Genomic DNA, 22,318 nt, shown 5'->3' with positions numbered 1-22,318 from the left:
AAATGCCTCCGAGTGATATTTTCAAATTATTTTTAGATAATGAGGTCCTAAATGTTACACCCTTTTCACAAATAATCTGAATCCTTTCATCACCAAGGAAGAAATAAAAGCATTTCTCTGTATACTAATTTTGTCAGGCTACAATATATTGCCAGAAAACATCACTACTAGGAAATGAGTTCTGATAATTTATGAGAAATGAGCTTGTGCATGAGTCAATGAGAAGAAATTGATTTCTGTCAATAAACTGGTTTATTCACTCAGTAAATAATAAAGACTTTGTTGCAAATGGGAAAATGTGGAAATTTCGCCCTCTTGTAACTCCTTTAAAAAAGAGGTTTGCAAAAAATTTTATAAAAAAAATACTAATGAATAATAATGAATAAAAATTCCACATGATTAAAGAGTTTTATACTCAATTCTAAACTAAGATAATGAGTACGTCTAGTGGTGCCTTATGGCAATTGCAGCTTGTGCCCAGCAAGGCAGTATAAGCACCTAGCGATGTCAAGTGGCACCTACTGAATAATTTTCACGCTAATTTTTGCATACGATCTCAAATAATATAAAGACCATTTTTATAGTGAAAATAACATAATGAAATCATACTTATAATAAAAAAATTAATTCAGGCATTAACAGGTTAAACCACAATCATTCAATGCGGGTCATAAACGTTTTGTGATAAATACAAACGCTGAAGAAGCAATGTTGAATGTGGTACAAGTATCACACCTTGAGCACCTTCTTTCTTTCTTTTTCCTGTTTAGCCTCCGGTAACTACCGGAGTGTGAATGAAGTGTAGTCTTGTACATTCTCAGTTCGACCATACCTGAGATGTGTGGTTAATTGAAACCCAACCACCAAAGAACACCGGTATCCACGATCTAGTAATCAAGTCCGTGTAAAAATAGCTGGCTTTACTAGGACTTGAACGCTGGAATTCAGGACTTCCAAATCAGCTGATTTGGGAAGACGCTTTCACCACTAGACCAACTCTGTGGATACACCTTGAGCACCTGAAGGCTGTCACATTGCTTTCATGTTTCACAATCAAGTTTGTGGTAAATGTTACGAGAGCAATAATTACATCTAATCCATACAACACGTGTACAAGTTATTATCACCTGATTTTGATAAATGGATGAAATTCTGTTGATGGCTATTAGAAAATGTGAATATCATCCCGATTTCCTAAGTAACATTCTAATTACTGATGAATTCTCTTTTACAAGAAATGGCATGGTAAAAGATGTTAAAACAAATGAATTAATATGCACAGTCTTAATAAACCTCATTCAGACACCTGTTACTTGAAACACTCAAAACATCCCCAATATTACTTTTTGTTTTCAAGGTTAAGAGTAGCTATAAGCTTAAAAGTTTAATATTATTTTTACACAAAATTAACTACATAAACATGAAACCTGTTTGTGGAAATATGCTACTGAAAATTTTTAGCAGCTAAAAATGCCAATTAAAGTTCTAGAATATGGGATTGAAACCTGAGATCTTTATATGAAAAAATGAGATTTCCAGTAATAGAATATTAAATAAATACAATATATGATAATTAACAGAAGGGCAAATAAATTTGGCTTATTTATCTACTATTAATTGCCCCAAAAAGTTTACTCAGCTCTAGATATGTGTTCTCTGATAAAGTTTAGAGGTGGTCAGTCCCTTTTAACATCAGAAACATAAACTATAAATGATTACAGCATTAGCAACATAATTTTTTTTATGATACACTAAATAAGTAATATATCGCCGTCATTTTTTACATAAAATCATAGTACTGTAATAATAATACACTTTTCTTTAGAAATGTTTCATTAAATAACTTAATATTATTAATAAAAAAAATTTACCTTAGGATCAGTGAAATCAATATCTCTCTCAACATGAACCCAACCGGTAGGACAACAACATGCCATATCTAAATTGGTTGTATTTGCAGCAGTATCAATTTCATTATTATCATCGCCCTTACGAATCATTCTGTTCAATTCATCAATAACATCTTTTGATGAAGCGTGTTCATGAAAACTAATCATTTTTGAATCACTTGACATAATCACAGTGGTCTGTTCAGAACAATTATCTGATGTAACAGTAGATTTAATATCACTTTTTGATTCTTCTGTAGCGGTCGTATCATTTGATGCAATATCACTTACTAATAATGTTTCTGAAGATAAATTTTGACAATGATCTTCATCTTCTTCAGGTACTGGATGAAGAATACCAGTAGAAGATCTTTGTAGTAATAATCTTGGCATTATAACGCTACAAGATTGATCGATGAAATCTGATTGGTTGATAAGTTCAACTTTTTGTTTATCACGACAACCATTCAATAAATGGTTATCTTCAATTACTGGACTATTACAACTATTATTTGGCAAGACTTGTTGAATTTTATTGTCTGATTTACTCGTATCTGTAATCAAAGAGCTATCTGTTTTAATTATTTCAACATCATTTATTTTAACACTATCAGAAATCACATTTTCATCTGCACAACCTTTATTAACAACAGGTGTTACAGTTTCTGATAATCTTACATCAGTAATATCTGAAGGACAGCCATTCTGTTGTGAAACTGTAATATTTTGATCATTCATTACTGTTTCTGTATTATTTTTAATGATTTTGTTATTAGGTGCACTACTATTACTTTCACAAGTGACAGTGGAAATATTTTTTGGTGTTTCACTATTATCTACAATTTCACAGTTAGTTATTTCTTTAATATTAGAACTTACATCATGATCCGATGGTCGATCATGTTTCATATCTGGTGATGTCTCTTCAAGATAAATATTATGATGCTTATCATTTGGTCTGCAATCAGCAACTTCTCTTGAACGACAATATTGTTGTTGTTCAGCGATAAAATTTAATACACTCTGTAATGCTTGTTCTCTATCATTTGTCATTACTTGGGGTAAATCGCTACGTCTTAGTGCTGTATTATCGCCTGCTTGACTTCTTGATGATGTAGATGCTAAACTTTTCGTACTTTCAAATTTAACCAAACGATAAAAATCTCTGGTAAAATCTGTACCAATTACAGGAGATTCACCGCTATCAGTACTCATTGCAGTGGATGATCTTTTTGAACTATTTTGACAATCATTACACGACTTACTATCTTCTGAATTAGTACCAGCGCTTGACCAAGAATCACCGCCTGGTGAAATTAAACACCTTGATGAATTATTATAAGGCCACAAACATCGTCCATTATCATTTGTACCATCAATTGCCATATCAACGAGATAACTAGATGAATTCCATAAACACTCATTCGAATCTTCTTCTAATTCAGGGGCATTAGTTTCTTGAATTGATGGTAAGGGTGGTTGATTTGGTGTAAGTATTTCTTCCATTGTCCAGTCTTCTAATTCAGCAGCATCATATTCAATTTGCTGCTGCAGTTGTGATCGTGTTTCGTCAAGCCGTAACCAGTGTTGTACGTAATCTGTATCCCAGTAATCAGCGCTGCTCCATGAACCGCTATCATCTTCTTCTTCCTGAACAGCTGTGCCTGGAGAAATGTTTTAGGAAAAAAATTAGAAATAAGCCAATAATAAGTAAAATTGTACTTATAATAAAAATAAATTTAATAAAATTAATAAATTTAACAAGTAAATTTGAAGAGAATGAAAAGATCAATAAATCTAACTAAATTTAATCTCATTTGCTACTTAGAGAATTATCACCTGAAAATAATCTACAGCATACAGCAATGCTGTATTGCTGTTATATTGCCATCTATGTGATACAAAGAACAAATTTATTTATTACACTGACACTGGAAGTACTTGCATTTATTTTGCTTTACATTTCATTGCTATTCGAGTTTTATTTTTGTAATATTTTTTTTTGCAACATTATATTTTATTTATTTACCTTCCTTTTTATATTTATTTAAAGTTCTCTTAAAAATTCAAATTCAAAGAAAATTAATTAAAAAACAAGTTAGAAATAGCTTTCTCTCACACTTGTATTGTGACAGAGGTATTTAAAAATTTATTCTGGAAATTAATATTTTTAATTTTAATGTTTGTTTTTTAATGAGAAAGACACATTTGAAAAAATCAATCGTTTCACTGTCTAACAATATTTCGTTATTTAAGTTATTCTGGTCTTAGTTTTTCCCCACTGGTTTTCAAAAATCCCTCTTACCTCGCTTTTATTTAGGCCTGAAATCAAAAATAAGTTTGATGAAGGCAATCTCTTCATTGGCATTCTGTTGAGATGCTGGAATTGATGTGACCATATTTTTATCTTATAAATATTATTCCTAATTCTTTTATTTCCCTTTCATTTCTAAAATCATGACCAACTTTTAATCTCCACAGCCCTTAAAAGAATGGAGAAACCTCATTTCAAAAGACTGTATATCTTATTTCTCTCGCAAATACACATATATATATCTTGCCCATACAACATTACGGTCATAGTTTTGTAAAATTTATAAATTACACATTTTCAATTAAAACTGAACAAATTATGAAACAAATAGTGTTTTACTATATATTAAATTTGATAATGTTTATAAATATTTTCACTAATTAATTTTTCCCTTCAGAAAGTTTGTTTACATTTAATGGCTTCATTCACATAATGGCAGTTCATTTTATATTTTAAGAATGAGAACAAAGAGATTAAATTTTTTTTTATATATATATTCCTCTTTTTTTAATATTATATAAATACTAAGTGCCTCATCACTGATTTAAATTACATATGACTGGGCTGACTAATCTTATTTACAGTTAAATATGAGTACACATCTGTGTTATTACAAACCCAAAGTAACACAATATCTTTGAAAAGGCACAGCTTGTGTACTTTTTTAAAATTAATTTAACTTTTGTAAATTATTTTATTACACACACACACACACACACACACACAGAGACACACACACACACATACAATACTTTGGATATGGTTTGAAAATACTACAATAAAGAGAGTAGATATATTTGTAAATAATAATAATCAATTATGACTGAGGACGCAGAATCCCACAAAAGTACTTTCATGAAAAATTAAGGTAAGATATTTTATCTCAATATTCTGTACTAGGTGGTTTAATTAATAGAATTTAAATACTATATATATTTATATAATAAAAAATATACAGAATTGCATTAAAAATTGAACAAACTTACATAATAAGCTAGTAGTAGCCCTTGATCTTCTTAATGGTTGTTTATCAGCCATTAAGAAAAGAGATTCAGTAGATGTTAAAGAATAAGATGGGGATGGAGAATTTGGTGTAAGTTTTAAACAAAGATGCGAATCCGAGAAACTTCTCATTATGTGTTGGAATGGCAAAAGATCTTGGACGGGTGGAAAGCTATGACGTGCTGTACCAGCAACAGCCACACTTAAAGGTATCAGTACAACTTCTGATGTATCTGGTACTTCCAGCAGTCTAAAATAACAAATTCACAAAAAAATACCAGTAAATAAAAAACATTAATAAATACTAAATAAAAATATATTAATAAACACTGATTGAGTTATAAATGCAAACAACATATCATTTAGTTTTTGTATAATGCAATATATCATTCAAAACAATTATAATAATAATAATAATAAAATATTTCAGCAATAAGAAAACTATACATAAATATACTGTAATTAAAAAAAAATTACAAATGATTTAATAAAGGATTTTTCTTCAAGACACGCTCAGTTAATTTATTATGGGGATGATAAAACAATTCTTAATAGTAATTGAACTTTTAACCAAGTGAACATGATGTTAGAAATAAAGCATATCTTTATTAATAAACCAGTGTAATGAAAATGATCTTATAAATAATACAAATATGACCAATCGTAAAGTCTTAAGCAACAGGTATTTAAATAGTCTCCAAACCTCTTTTCATTATGTTTTTAAAGAGTATTAACTGATCCTAAGTTAATTTGGAAATCCCATGAAGAACAAACAAGTAAGTTGATCAACATCTTGTTGGACAAGATTTCCAACAACACACACAGACATACCAGTCTTTTGCACTGTCTATTTTACATGTATACAATGTTTACAAGTTTTTCACTTTTGTGCTTTTGTGTATGTTTATATGGAACATCTGCAGATGACATTTTTTAATTGAAGTACAAATGAGAACAGTCAGGATCTTCACATCATTTAAGTTTAATGAGGGTTGTTATTGAACTGAAGATTTTGAATCTAACTAGTATTTATATTTTTCGGTCTGTTGTTTATATATATATATATATATATAAGAATGAACATAATTGCCTACTACAATGTAATCTCATAGTTTGTGAACTAGAAATAAAACAATCGGCAGGTAAAATATAAAAGTAATAACTTGTGATAAATATAAAACAGAACTGAAAAATAAATACAATTTTAGCAAAAACAATTTATATTTGAAGAATTTTTAAAATGTAAGTTTTATTGTTGGTTGGGCTGCTACCAAGATAACATTGTAATTTATGTTTGCTTTGTATTATTTTAAAATCTGTTTTATGATCATAGATTGTTACTTTTTTATTTTGTTTGTGGTTTTTATTCTCTGAGTTGAAAACTGTACAGCCTAAAGATTAACTGAAAGTAAATGAGTACATAAATAAAACTTCCATAATTATTACAGACAATGTATATAATATATTTTTTCACGAAGACAGTGGTTCATCATTTCATTCCTTTACGCTATGTGTCCAATTCTATGTTATGGCTTTGGTGCATGTAAAGCAACTAAGGCACATTTGGCATTAGTCAAGAGTTTCTTTTGTGATTGATCCCCCAGGATGGAGATAGTTGCGAACGACCTGCTGTTGTTCGAGATATACGAGCTCTTCATGGATGCACGAGGTATGAAGCTTCACAAGAGACCAGGACCGGACGGGATCCCGTTGAAGGTTATGAAGATCGTCACGGAGGTGGCTCCGATTCTTGTCCTTAATAGCATGAATTATATGATCTTACATGATAACATACCACACGAGTGTAAGATCTCTAGATTAGTATTTATCGAGAAACCTAGTGGTCCTAGTGAAACCACAACTTACTGACTGTTGTGCCTGACGAACAGCTTTCATAAGCTGTTTGAAAGGTTACTTGTGGCTAGGCTCCAGCAGGAAGTCGAGGCAAGAGGAGGTCTGAGTGACATGCAATACGGCTTCAGGCAAGGTCATTCTACGACAGACGCTGTGAAACACATTATGGATTTGGCAGGACGGGGTGCCAATGGGACTTGGCGTTCCAGGAGTAGTCCAACTGTGATACTCCTGGACGTCCAAAATGCTTTTAATTCTATTAGTTGGGCGTCCATCTTCACAGCCCTGGAGAAATGGCGCATTTCCGCTTACCTTCAGTGAATTTTACAGAGATATCTCCGGTGCAGAAAGACAGTGTACAAACTGGGAGACTAATATCTGTCTTTTGATGTATAGTACGGGGTTCCACAAGGCTTGGTTGTTGGGCTAGCACTGTGGAATCTCTTGTATGAGAGTGTACTTAGCCCCACTTATCCTGAAGGAGTCTCAACTGTCACATATGCCGATGATTTAGCTACCGTAGTAGTTGCCAGGAGTGAAAGAGATGTTATCTCGAAAGCAAATCGTTCAATAGTCATTGTTGACGAGTGGTTACTAAGCAGGGTTTGAGTTTATCTCCCCACAAAACTAAAGTGGTAGTCTTGGCTGGAAGGAGGTGCTAGAGCCTATGTGTTTTGTGGTGAAGGGGTACTCCATAGTTCTGGACAATGAAGTAAAATACTTTGGTTTCTGGATCGACTGTAGGCATTCATTTTCTGCACATGTTGGCTAGGTTGCGAAGAAGGCTGAGAAGACCATCCGAGCTCTGAGTAGGTTACTCACAAATGTGGGTGGCTCTAAATCTTCCAGGTGTAAAATATATACATGCATGTAGTTAACTATAATTTTTTATGGGATTCCTGTGTGGAAAAAAACCATGATTCCAAAGAAAAATGTACACACATTAGAGAGTTTAGTGGCCCTGAGAGCGTGCTCTGCATACAGGACTGTCTTAGCTGAGGCAGTTTTTGTTATAGCAGGATCAGCACTAGTTGAGTTGCTTGCTAAAATGAGATGTGCAACTTATTCAGGTATGAAGAAAAGCGAGGCGTACGACCTTTTGTTAGAGCGATGGCAGGTCCATTAAAGTGAAGTGTCCACAAGTGGGTGGACTAGATGCTTGATCAATGAGGCTAAAACCATGGGTCCTGAGGGGATTTGGTGAGCTCGGTTACAAGCTCACACAGTTCCTGACAAATCACGGCCATTTTTGCCAATATCTCCACAAGTTCAAGAGAGTGGATGATAATGCGTGTCCATATTGCAGAGACCTGGATGATGTGGAACACGTTGTGTTCCACTGTTTATGTTGGGAACCCTTGAGGCACAATTACAGACATCTGGGTCCTCTCACACCAGAGAACATAATAGAGAAGATGCTTTACAAAGAGGAAACATGGGATTCCATCTCTTGTATGGTCACCCCTATTATTAGGAGTAAGGAGTTAGATGCAAGGACAGAATAGCCTGAAGAAAGTTCTAAATATTCCTGCTGCTAGGTGAAGAATTAGACTGATGAACAAGGGTGGGATGGACAGCCTCCTGCGAAGCCGTAGTTCGTTCGTGCTTGTGTGGATGGGCTACGGTGATGATGCACAAGGACTCTGGAACCCATGTGCCTGAAGGCACCCCCCGCACCGGAGCTGAGAGTGCTTCATTGTGGCCCAGCCCCGGTTGGGAGAAGTGGTGAGATAGTTGTTCTAGTCGGTAGGGTGCAGGTATACATACGCTCTTAACAACGTCTAGCAGAACCTGTGCGAGTCTGAGACTGCCCCATTTATGGGGCATGTGTAAATGGCATTTCTCTGACTCATCAAAAAAAAAAAAGAAAAAAGAGTTTCTTTTGCAGAGAGTAAGGTATATGTTATGAATCAGCCCTGTAGTGAACAGAATGAATGTGTCAATTGAAGGGCTGTATATTACCTACATTTTTAGAATGTTGATATATAACAGTATATTTGGCTGAAGAAATTAATGGTGAACCATTTCCTTCCTCATTCCTCCAAGTATGCCTGCCTAGGAGTGCCAGTTACATTTGGGTTAGTTTGTCATTTTCATGAGAGGTGATGTCTCACATTAGCCGTCATAACTATTATGGTTACAATACCTTACAACAAACAGACTTAGAAGTAAATATTATCATAAGCTTAACTACACTGAGGTAGTTCTGTTACACTACACCTGTCTCCATTCTCCTGTAATTCTACCTAAACTTTTTAGTTCCTGATAGGTCCTATTTCCTTTTAGATCTGTTCATAATTTTTACTCTTTTCTGGAATCCTTTTTTTCACTTTCCAGTGATCTTTCTAACACTGTTTTAATCAATTTCTTCATTTTTCATAACATGTCCAATATTTCTCATTCTGAAATGTTCTATTAAGCAACTTCTTTAGTCAGACATTCTCCTTACTATTTCATTTCTACTTTGTCTATTTAATTTCTTTGATTTCCTCATCCATATAGTTGCTCCAAAAATAATAATTCACAGACATTTCTTCAACATTTTTCTGACTCCATCTTGTTACATAATAAATGTTTCTGTTTAAAACATTTTAGCCATTACTATTCATGTTTTTAGATTGTTCTCTCTTTTTCAATTGTCTGTTAACATGGTATTAATTATCTTCATTACTTTACTTGTTTAATTCTTCCTTGAATGTCTGCACATTCATTGACCTATTGCCTCTTATTATTATTGCTTTTGTTTTCCTAATATTCATTTTTTCTGTGACATATTCTGTCATACTGAGTAATTTTAAAATCATCTGATATCTTTTAGAGTATTTGGATCATATCTTCATCATATACATGTTACTAAGATTGGTAATAGGCCGTGCTTACTCATTTTTATGGTTGAAGCATACAAAATGAATTGTAATAATATATAAATGTGTACAGAGTGATTCAAACAAGTCCTCAGAAATTATTCAGAATGTAAAAAACTTTCAGAGCACATTTTATTGGTGAAAATAAAGAAGAAAGTTCATAAAAATATAGGTTCAGGAAAGCTTTGTTAGAAATTGTTGCTGGCAAAAATTTCCATCCTGGTTTCTGTGCTTTTGATAAAATTAAGTCTGACTGTAATTCTTGGGACTCAAATGAAAGGATAATCTTGGTGGTTTTAAATGAAATCTGTCCTGAAAAATTGGAAAAAACAGGTCCCAGAACTGTATTTTTAAGATATATTTCACTATATATATTTTTAACTATATTTTCAAGAAATATGGGGTTCATCAGTTTATAAACAAAGCAGTTCATTAAATTTGGTAAAATATTAAAAGAAGTCAAAATTCTAAGTTGTCTGTTGAAAATCAGTCTCATCTTATTTAAAAAAAAATTAAACACTAGTCCATGATTAATAAAACAAGTTTTTTTTTTTAAAATAAAAATACTGTCACTGCATTAATATACTTGATTACTGCATTAATGAAATGAATCAAGGCTAAAAATGATCAAAGGATTGAATAGTATCTTGCAATTTGTGAGTTTTGTTTAATATTGTATCTGGCAGTTCATGTATTAACGTTGAAGATGATATATACAGATTTAAAAAAAAAAAAAATAACAAATATTACCGATCAGGTGAATTTGTACAATCTATAGGAGGTACAGCCGTTGAATCAGTCTCATCACTAGCTTCCTTCAAGTCTTCAAGCCCTCGTCGAGGAGCCTCAAGAGGTCCTTGAACATCACTTGACATTGTTGAGTAACCTTCATCCCGATTGCCACTTTCTGGACTCTCACTACCTTCGTCCTCACCACTCTTTTTACTGTTACCGGCTAAAAAAAATTAAAAAAATTAAAGTTGAATAACAACAGCTTAAAATATATTTAAGATAAATGTAAGAAACAAAAATATTTAAGTTAACTATATTGAAAAATTAAGATCTCATAGTTAGTTTTAAACTTGTATTCTGAAAAAAAAAACATGTTCTGTTTGGTACAAGACGTTTGCATTATACATAAATACAAAGAAAATTTCAAAAAAAATTATAGTGCATCCTGTAACTTACTTTATAAAAAATTTAAAATTACAAAATGTTTTATCTATTTTCCCATTATACACCAAATATTTCTTAATTATAATTAAAAAAAAAATAATTTGAAATTGATGTATATAAGCACTAGCAATTTTTGATAAATATACCTTTATATTTTTATCTTGTCATGGGATCTTTTAAAAATAATTAAGTTGAAAACCTGAAAAATAAATTTGCCATATTTTGTTAAAAATGTTCAACAGTGACAGAAATACTACTGGGTTGAATGATGTGTACTCTTGCAGTTAAATTATTAAATACATAAATTATTATTAACATAATAGCAATACCAGTGAGTGCAGTGAGGAGTGGCCTAGCACGATGGCGATACTGATACTGACAACAGGTATCCAGGTTTAATGATCTTGGTCTCTGGACTGGTAACCACTCCCAAACTCTTAAACGAGCTTCATCACAGCTGGATGGTCTTACACCTGTTGTAGGTCCTACAGGTGCTGTTCTACTTCTAGTCGGTAGGGCGAATGTCTGGAGAAAGATAAACACAAATAAATAATTTTTACTATTTATTTATAAATCAATATTAAATAATCACAGAATTTTTCATATAATTTCATTACTAATTTGAAGTGTCAGTAATGAAACTGCTTTTTTAAAAATAATTATTTTTAAAAAAATCATTAATTCTCATCCCAGAACTGTAATTTTTTTAAGAGTAAAAAAAACTACTCACTTTAAAATGATTTCCTATAGATGTATATATTTTTTAAAACTATTTTAATTTTTTCTTCGGAGATTTTCTTAATCTTGATTTTAAATTATTTCACTATGCTAAAAACTAGATACAGGTAAAAATACATAGAAATTATACTAATACATAATTAAAAATGAGTTGATATAAAGTTGAAAATTTGTTTAACTTGAGTTTGAAAGTTGTTTAACTTTGAAGAAAGAACAAGGTTAAGAAAGACTATATACCTCTCTAGTTTTGAAGAAGAATGTAGGCAATCAAGTGATATCACACAGTGACTAATGAAGAAGTGCTCAAGAGAATAAAACAAATTAAAAAATCAATGGGAAGAGGAAGTTAGTTCAGAAAAAGGTAAGAAAAAATATGACAGAAGATGTATAGAAAGAGAGATGTTCCAAAGAGTAAGGCCAATGCTAGAAAGGATAGTAGAATAGAAGAAAAGAGTGCGACTAAAAACTTATAGAAAAGATGAATCCTATTATTTGATTAATAGTAAAAATGGTTCTAGGAACATCAAAAGTATACTTATTAGAACTGAATCCTGAAAATAAAATCAAAATCATGGTGAACTTAAGTTCCTGCTTTACCAAACCAGACAATAGAAGTGTTTTTGTATGACTCAACACAACACTTCGGCTTACAAGAAAGGACCTAGTTATGGTTCTATTGCTATATTCCTGAACTGGTGAATCATTTGAAAAGGCTTCCCACCAATTTATTAAAAATACAATTAAAAGATTTTCTTTTACAGGAACAGTACTAGATGATTTAAAAAGGACTATAAATTAGGACTAAATTAGGACTATAAAAAGGACTATGATTTAAAATGCATATAAAAATTTATTGAGATAACTTACAGATTCGGTTGAGGTCTCATTTCATTGATAAACACATCAAATTTGTCAACCAACACTCACTTTGGTTTGTTATGGCTTCCATTTTTAATGTGACATACATCCCACCTGAACTCGATTTCATTCCAGACTCTAGCCAGTAAGTTGGACGTTAACTCTGGAGCTGTGGTATTAATTTGAAGTTTAGTTCAATAAGATCAGCAGGTAAAGGTGATAAACCTGATATTTAATGAAACCCCACAAGAAAAAATCTAGCGAAGTTAAATATGGGAAGCTTGGTGGCTGTGTAATTGAACCTTCACTGACTGGACAATCACAACCAATCCACTGACCTGGGAGTTAAGCATCAAGAAAATCTTGGACTTCTAGCAGTAGTGAGCTGGTGCCTTGCCTTGCTGATAGTAATTGTGTTCACGTTGGTCATCATTGTCTAAGTGAGGAATTAGAAAATTTTGAAGCATGTCCAGATAGCAATACCATCTATGGTTGCCTCCTGGAAGAAGAACGGGTCGTACAGTCTTTGTTTGCTTAGGGAACAAAAACATTGACCTTAAGGCTATTACAAATGTGCTGCAAAGTTTCATGAGGATTTTTGTTAACCCATATTTGGCAGTTATGGGTGTTCACCTTGCTACTGATGTGAAACATTGACTTTTTTTTTTTATACATATTTTCCCACCTACTCCTCTGGAACGGATCTACAATCAAGTTTGACTCGAACCAGAGGAGTGTCCTTTACTCTAGCTCGCCTCCCCACCCGCCGGCTGTATGTCCAGCACGGCAGATCAGCTCACCGGTTAGCTCTTTTATTTATTTTACAGATGTTCATCATACACTGATTACTGAGAGTCCACCACCCTTGTTCTCTCAGCAACAGTCACCCCTATTCTTTAATCTCTCTCTTTTTTTATATATCATACCAACCCAACCAATCAGTTTAAAACATAAGCCACGGAGTCCTCAGGTTTCTTCACCTCTCTGCCCATCCATGCAAGCATGAACGAGCATGAGCTCCACCTTCGGCTGTCCGTCATCACAATCGAGCAAGAGCACCACCTTAAATTACCCGTCAATAACAAACAGTTACCTTATGACAGTTTTCAGTATCTTTTAACAAATTTTATAAATTTTTTTTTTTTTTTTTAATTGAGTCTTGCAAAAATAATATGCCTGTGCCATCTTATAAGAAACACAAAGTTTAAGAATCTATAAGTTCCTTCACCACTTATCCGATTTACATAAAACCTACAAACCAGAGCTCCATCTTCAGCTACCCCTCAACAACAAGCAGTTTCCTCTTGTAAGTTTTCAGAATATTAATAAATTTTTATACATAATTTATAATTTATAATGTCACGGAAGTGTGTAAACCACACTCAAAGCTATATCTCAATATTGCCCATTCTCTCAATTATTGACAAACAGAAATTCCACCTACGACAAGCCGTCATCAGCGACCGGTTTCTTCTTGACAAGCTTCCTCATCTTTCTTTTTTATAACTGTGGTTATGAACGACGAGATCACATTAAAGTTATCCTCGTTAAGTAGCATTTTATCCACCACAATCTCCGTAGATAATGGCCCTATACGTCTTGCACAGGATTGCCTGCTTTCAGTCCAACGGTTACATTCAAATACTACATGTTCAAGGGAATCATATGCCCCACAGTAAGGACAGTTGCTGTTATTTACCCTTTGTCTTGCACATAAATAGGACCTGAACGACCCATGCCCTGTAAAAAATTGCGTTATCCAATAATTTATGTCCCCGAACTTCCTTTCTATCCATGGTCGGATCAAAGGTATCAAACGATGTGTCCATCGTCCCTTGTTGGCTACATCCCAACTGATGTTGCCAATTACGCAACATCTCTTCATATGCTTCTTTAGAAAGTTGTCCACGTGCTATATTCACTCGCATCTCCGCCACTTGTTTAAGCGGAGAAACTCCTGCAATTACGAGTACTGCCTCGGTGAAGACTGAAGAATATGCGCATATCACTCTTAAGCCCATGAGCCGTTGTATTCCTTCAACGGCTCTTCTGTTTTTGTCGGCACGCAGAGCTCTTTCCCAGACTGTATACCATAAAGTAAGATGGAATTAACTACGTGAGGGTAAATCTTACGCTTCGCAGTTCTGGATCCTGTCATATTGCCGAGTAATCTGCTAAGATTTTTGACCATGCATTCAGCGCGTTTACGTATTTCATTCACGTGTGTCGTAAAACTCCTCCTCTTGTCAAGCCAGATCCCTAAGTATTTGGCTGAAGTCTGTTGCTGGACAAGATTACCGCCTACTCGGATTAGGATGTCAGATATTCTCCTACGGCCTGTCATGACTATGTATTTTGTTTTACCATGCGAAAGTTTTAAGCCTTTAGTAGACATCCAGACTTCTGCCATTCGTATTGCTGCGTTTGCCTTCTCCGATACGTCTACTTCAGTTTTTCCAGTAACAACCAAGGCCAGATCGTCAGCAAAAGCCACTGGGAAAACACCCAGAGGATATCTCAGCCCGAGAAATCCATCATAGACCAGATTCCAAAGGAGTGGCCCCAAGACAGAGCCTTGAGGCACTCCACACGTCACTTTGAAGCGGAAGCAGGATCTACCATGGTGACAAACGACAAACCTATCCTGCAAGTAATTCTGGATAATTCTTAGGTATCCAGGAATATCCTTATCTCTCAACGCTTGTAGGATCGCATCCCATTTTAGTGAATTAAAAGCATTGCTCACATAAAGCAATATCACAATTGGTATATTCCTGGTGCGCCAAGTACCCGATGCCGCTTCGTCTACCAGACGCATAACTGTCTTAACAGCACCCACCGTAGAACGCCCCTTACGGAAACCAAATTGTGCGTTAGAAAGGCCACCATGTTCTTCAATCGCATTTTTCAGACGCAATTCCAGCAATATCTCTAGGAGTTTGCAGATGTTATTGATCATGCATATAAGTCTATATGCTACTTGTAAGTCATCGGTCCCCGGTTTCTTGATAAGGGCCAACCTGGACTCTTTCCATTGCATTGGAATACAACCATCTCTCAGGATCTTATTCATGATACTAAGAAGCTCTGCAGGCATCCTCTCTGCTAATATTCTGATTATCTCGGCTGGAATGCCATCTGGCACGAGTCCCTTATGTAGCTTCAGTCTTTTCGCCGCCATTAATAGCTCACTAGCGTCGAGAAGTTCAAAGTTATTATCCACAATCTCCTCCCGAATAGGATCCGCTTGCTGAGGAAATAATTCCTTTACAACACGATGGACCTTATCGTCTGTTAAGGCAGGTAATCTCTTCCCTAACTTGTTGGTAACAATTTTAAAACCCTTGCCCCATGGATCAGCATCTATATCTTGACACAGTCGCTTCCAGCAACTGGCTTTAGCCCTTTTAATTGATGCATTATATGCATTCCTTGCTTCCACGTATACCTCACGCGCAGCATCCCTTAATCTAGCATTCTGCCTACCCGATCTTTGGTAGGCTCTTCTTGCTTTCCATGCTGCCTTCCGTAGTTGTTCCAAATCAGGCGACCACCAGTAAGCATGTTGCTGCCTCTGGGGATACACTAAGACCCCAGCTTTTCCGCATTCATCTTGAACTTGTTCCACAAAGTCTTCGGGGGACATATCACCAGCAAGTCTTAGGATTATTCTGCCCCTAAACCGTAAGCATCCTTTTTTGAAGACGATCAGCCTTCCCGGCGTTACACGAATTTCCCTGGATCGTGACTCAAATGCTATAAATAGATGGTCCGATAGACTCTCTTTATTAATAATCCTCCAATCAAAGAAGTCGTTAATATCAGTACTCGTTGTAAAAGCTAAATCTATTGCCGAACACGACATTCGTCTACGGAACGTCATATCTTCACCGTTTACACACGTCAGCCCTAGTGTATTAACATACTCACTCAGGTGACGCCCTCTTAGACTGTTTACAGTTCCCGCAAATTCGGGACTTTTGGCGTTAAAGTCTCCAGCGATTAAGACTTTACGACCTCTATGCCTCATAACTTCTCCTGCAAGATTTTCTAGGACTACTACAAAATTATCTATAACCGCATTTGGAGAATTGTAGCAAGAAAATACCAAGATTTCACCGAAGTCGGCCCATATAAAACCGTCACTGCTGCCACTGTTAATTATAGGGATCCCAGACACCGGAAAACCAATAGCTGCCGTCGTTGTCGTATCCACTACTAGCCATCCTGTTCCAGAAGTAAGATCATAAGGAGGTTCCGACACAAAAATAACGTCTGAGCGCTCCATCAAAGCGGTGTCCCACGATAAAGCCAACGACTGTCGGCTCCTATTGCAATTGATTTGTAGAAATCTTATTTTGCAATAGTACACCGACCGGTCCTGTGGCCTTCCTTACCACATAGCATGCACGTTGTCAGGTCTTTACATTGTGGTCTGTGATGACCCGCTTTTCCACACCCGAAGCACAGTTGCGTACGGTCCATACCCTTGCGGGTCGCAGAGACGTGGCCGAAAGACCAACATCTAAAGCATCTTTCTTCCGGTTCTCTTATGTACGCTCGACAATGAACCCAGCCGATGCGAACCCGTTTTTCCGTTAATTTTTTTGCGGCCCGGAAGTTCGTGATTACGGTGACGTTTTTAGTTTCACCGTAAGATTGTCTTATTGACGATAATTTAAAGTCTTCATCCTCACCGAGTACTCGTGATAACGCAGTGGTTATTTCTTCTTCTGTTGTAGCCATGGCTATGTCCTTAACATGTATCACCGCCTGCTTTCACGTGACCTGAGATCAATTTTAAGATCTGCCGCCTTGGTTTTCAATAACGTTTTCAGCTCGGCAGCTTTCGTTGAACCTTGGACCCGAATATGTAAATCATCATTTACACCTTTCTTTAGTGACAAAATATCACCCACTTCTTGTGACACCGAAGACTTAACAGTCCGTAATAAATCCGCGTAGGATCTTCCCTGCGCTTTGACAATAACAGTACCGCTATCAGTTACCCCGGGTGTAGTTCTCGAGGCCTGTTTCACTTCTTAACGCAGTCCTTCTCCTGGTCGGACAGTGAAACATTGACTAAAAATTACTTACTGTACCAGTATATGTATCTATTTTTAACAACACTGATGTCAGTGCTGGTGGCCAAATTCAGTACTAATGAACTACATGAGTTAAAACTTGATGCGTTTCGCTATGAAATGAGATCTTGATTGAATCTGTAGTTATCTACATAAATATTTATATAATTTTAAAGTTGTGAAGTCCTTTTTGAATCAGCCAGTATTATTCTGTTGATGAATTTTTAAATAATACTAACAATAAACAGAATAAAGAGACTTGCTTTATCTACATAACGTTCATCGTGTACATAAATATATGCTTATAATAATTTTCAATAGTGGCTTCTGAACTGTGAATTATTTTGTAGAAATGTTTTATATTTATCTTAACATTATTTCATGTCTATGTATTTAAATAATTAATGTGGACTTTAATCACTTCTATTTTTTATCTTATAATTTGTTTTTTAATCTCCGATTTATCTTATATTGTTGTGATTTATGTAATGTATTTTTATTTACTGATCATAATAAAGATTTATTTTGTGTTTTCAATTTGTGATGAAAATACTAAATCAAAGATCTTTAAACAAAATTAAAAGCGTATGATGTTGCCATTGGCCATTGTTTTGCTGGTGGTACAGACTGGAAAGTACTTGAAAGGAAATCATAAAAGAAGATTTAGAATGAGATACGTTATAAATCACGGAACTCATTGATATTTTACGCACATAAAAAGAAAAACAATGATTTTTGGGTTAAATATATTAAGATGACCAGGGTTACTGAATTCATTCTAGAAGGTAAAAATAGTAAAGAAAGATAAATGGTAGTATAGATGAAAAAATAATTAAAGATGGAGGATGTAAGGGAACTATGGTGAAGCTATGAAATTGGCACAGAATAGAAAATAATAGAGAAGGGCGTTGAACCAGACAAATGATTGAAAAAAACAAAATTCTCAGCAGAAATCTGTCACAAAATTGAAAACAGACAAGTAAATTGTAGCACACTGAATGACAAAGCAATACTCAATATTCCATTGAAAAATAAAGTGGACATTAGGATTTAATTACAATTAACACAACTAGCTGAATTAGTAAGCTCTTCTCAAGTTAGTTAGAATTAGTAAGTTTTTTTTTCAATACTTAGACTCATAGTCTAAGTATTGAAAAACAATTCTGCAAAAGTTACTTAAAATTTTATTTGCTTTAATTCTTGTCCTTTGATGGATTTGATCAAATTCAATTCATCCTGTAAATCACAATTCTAAATAAAAAAAGTTTTCCCTCAATGTTCAAATTGAGGATCAAGGGTCACTGAAGAAACTTCTGAGATTTATTTTTACAAAAGTTGTAAAATTTTTCTTTTTAACGTTTTCTCTAAAATGCAAGAACTATTTAATTTTCCTCTATGAGTAAATCACAAAAAAGAAATTAAAATTATAATAATTATTAAATCATGATTAAGATTGTAATAGAATCTAATATGTTAACAGTATTTGGTTGATAATAATCTGTTTGCCAACTGGGAAAAAGCTTGGTTTACCAAGGTAAGATAGCAAATAACCATTTGAAAAAACTATTTACACTTTATTGGATATTCATTTTTTGTCTTTACTTTTCTTCATAATGGTCCTGATAAAATAAATGCATGAAAATAAATTTCTTCACAAATGAGTAAATATTTAAAAAGGTTAAACGTAGACAAGATTTTTAAAGTTAACAAAGATTTCACTTCAGAAGTTTATAAAAAAAAAAAAAAAAAACTGGATCAGTTATTTTTACACGATTCACATACAAGTAGGCACAATTTGAGGAAAGAGATAAAATTTGTTTCAGCTTTGTATGGAATTCAGTGGTATATTTAACAAAAAAAAAAATCAGAGAATATACAGATAAAAAACCAAGTTTACATAAATAAATCAATATGATTAAACGATAAAGCAACTTTAGTCACTAAATGCTGATCATTTCTAAAGCATACCGATTCTTCGCCAAAAATAGTTCTTCTACAACGTCTGTTAACAGTTTTTTCCTTCACTAGTAAGGCATTACTCTGCAAAGCACATACTAATAAAATAAACTTTACTTGGAAATGATTTATTTTTATAAATTTTATTAGAGAAATAATGATATATAAAAATAAATTACTAATTACATAAAGAGAAAGATATATATATATATATATATATATATGTACAGATAGAGAGAGAAAACTGACCACAGTGGCTTTGGTTGATTTGGTGCTGTCTTGTAGGGAAGTACATGGAGCACAATGTAACTGTTGCAATAACAGAGAACTAAGCGCTCTGTTCTGTGTTTCCAGTTCTTTAATTCTTTTTTGAAGTCCACCAATTTCTTCCCTCAGTCCCTGCAAAATAAAAACAAGGCAACTTACAATATAAACCATAAGAATGATTAGTTTATCATATTTAGTTTCATACAATTAAAATGGAAATAACATCATGGGCTCAAATTTTTTATTTGTCTTGAACTCAAGACCTTTGTTAATACTAAACACAATACTAATACACTGCTGCTGTTTCATTCACAAAAGATGCACTTATTAAAAGCGCATTAAACAGTGCAGTCATTAACAATTAATAAAATACCAACAGCACATAGAAAAACTGAACTGAGTTTTTTAATTTGGCCTTGTTTCAGTGGCTTTAATAATGTTCTATTACAATACACACATTTTCAGGTGCTAATTTGGGGTAGTATGATAAAAGTGCAGTGCTGTAGTCCTACCTAGATTTGAGTCTTAATAAAGTTGCTTAATTTATACAGTATTCACAGAATGTCTGAAAAGTTCCCGAACTAAATTAAATAAAAATGCAGATTTAAAGACAAACGAATTTACTCACATCAGCCCTCTACATAGAACCCTTTTCTAGTTATACACTCGTTGCAGCGCCGGTAGAGCCCGTCAAACGCTCTGGAAAAATCACTGTGGGATCGCCTTCAACTGCTTGTTGCAAGCCCTTTGGATGGCCGGAATATCGTCGAAAAAGCGGCCTTTCATCTTCAACTTGAGTTTCGGGAACAAAAATAGTCTGTCGGATTCTTCGAATGCAACTTATCGGGGGTTCCATTACTTCCAAATAAAATTTAGAATTCACAGTTTGACCAGCTGCGCGCGCACCTTCGCAACGCTTTCGTCGTGAACAGCTGTTGACGGCCTCCCGCTTCGTTCGTCGTCATCCAGCGACTCTCTATCGTCTTTAAACAGCTTCCACCACGTGTATATTTTAGTACGATATGTGGCTTCATCACCGAATACTTACTTTATCATAGAATAAGTTTCAACGAAAGATTTTTAAAGTCAGATACAGAATTTTATCGCGCTTCTCTGTTCCATGTCACGAGCTCGCCCAAGGTCACATGAACACAACGTACGCGGCCGAATATAACTCGAGACGGGAGTGACGAAACGTGTTGAAATTTTGCACACACTCGTCAGACATCGTATTACAAAGTTCCTTAGTTGTCCGAGAAATGGCGCTACTTGTATCAACTACAGAAATTTAGTTCGGAAATTTTCAGACATAACTTACTTTGTATATAAACATATTACAGAAAACAATAATTTAAAATAAGTTTATTTCTAAAAAAAAAATCACAGATTATTAACTCAAGCTTATTTAAATACAAAACATATTACAGAAAACAATAATTTAAAATAAGTTTATTTCTAAAAAAAAAATCACAGATTATTAACTCAATCTTATTTAAATACAAAACATATTACAGAAAACAATAATTTAAAATAAGTTTATTTCTAAAAAAAAAATCACAGATTATTAACTCAAGCTTATTTAAATCTAGAATTTATCTCAACTTTCTTTATTATTTTTCTGTTAAAGTGCTGTCAGCAATTCATTTTACAGGTGAGCAACGAGTTATGCAATTCTGAATTCATAAATCCACTGAAGTCAGAGGTTGGCAAAGCCTGACCTTGTCAAACAAGCAGTAATGTATACATAACAATATAGTAATTTTCCCTATTTTATCTTATTGGCAGGTATGCTACAAAAAGACTATCATACATTTACATAACCCAATGTGCATTTATTCTTGAGTTATTTTAAATCACATTTGGTTTTAAAGTGCCAGGAAGACTTTGTTGTAGTTTTTCCTCAATCAAACATACCCAGTAAGTCAACAATTTCAAGCAGATTTGCTGCTTTAGAAAAACTGGTAGTGTAGGAAAATGAAAACGGACTAACTGGCCAACAGTTTTAAATGGCAGATCTTGCAACAAATGTGTCCATGCATCCTTGAACAACGATCACCTCAAAAGTCAAGAAGAAAGCTATCACAGAAAATTGGAATTTCATATGAGAGTGACCACAAAGAAATTAAACTTACATCTTTATTGTATTCACATCATGCAGGAATTGCAAGAACCTGATTATGGAAAACTCAATTATTGCAAATATGCTTTTTCTTCATGGAAATATTCAGATCTTATTTTATAATAATAATATTTTTAATAATATTTTTTTTAATATTTTCATATTTATTTTTAATATTTTCAGATATTTTTTTTTAC

The 22,318-nt window shown here is 34.0% G+C and overlaps 1 protein-coding gene across 1 annotated transcript in view; it reads right to left on the bottom strand.

Annotated features, from left to right (window-relative positions):
* LOC142323961 (uncharacterized) overlaps positions 1–22,318 on the bottom strand; it is an 884,711-nt gene that overhangs the window by 6,938 nt on the left and 855,455 nt on the right. Inside the window, exons 9-13 of the mRNA XM_075364382.1 lie at positions 19,985–20,134; positions 11,429–11,624; positions 10,674–10,878; positions 5,190–5,455; positions 1,872–3,553 (exon numbers count right to left, since the gene is read on the bottom strand). Coding sequence (XP_075220497.1) covers positions 1,872–3,553; positions 5,190–5,455; positions 10,674–10,878; positions 11,429–11,624; positions 19,985–20,134 — 2,499 coding nt within the window. The remainder of the gene's footprint in view (positions 1–1,871; positions 3,554–5,189; positions 5,456–10,673; positions 10,879–11,428; positions 11,625–19,984; positions 20,135–22,318) is intronic.

The sequence above is a fragment of the Lycorma delicatula genome, chromosome 4, assembly GCF_047948215.1.
Source record: "Lycorma delicatula isolate Av1 chromosome 4, ASM4794821v1, whole genome shotgun sequence".
NCBI classification, from domain to species: Eukaryota; Metazoa; Arthropoda; class Insecta; order Hemiptera; family Fulgoridae; genus Lycorma; species Lycorma delicatula.
This window is presented reverse-complemented; position numbering and strand designations above follow the sequence as displayed.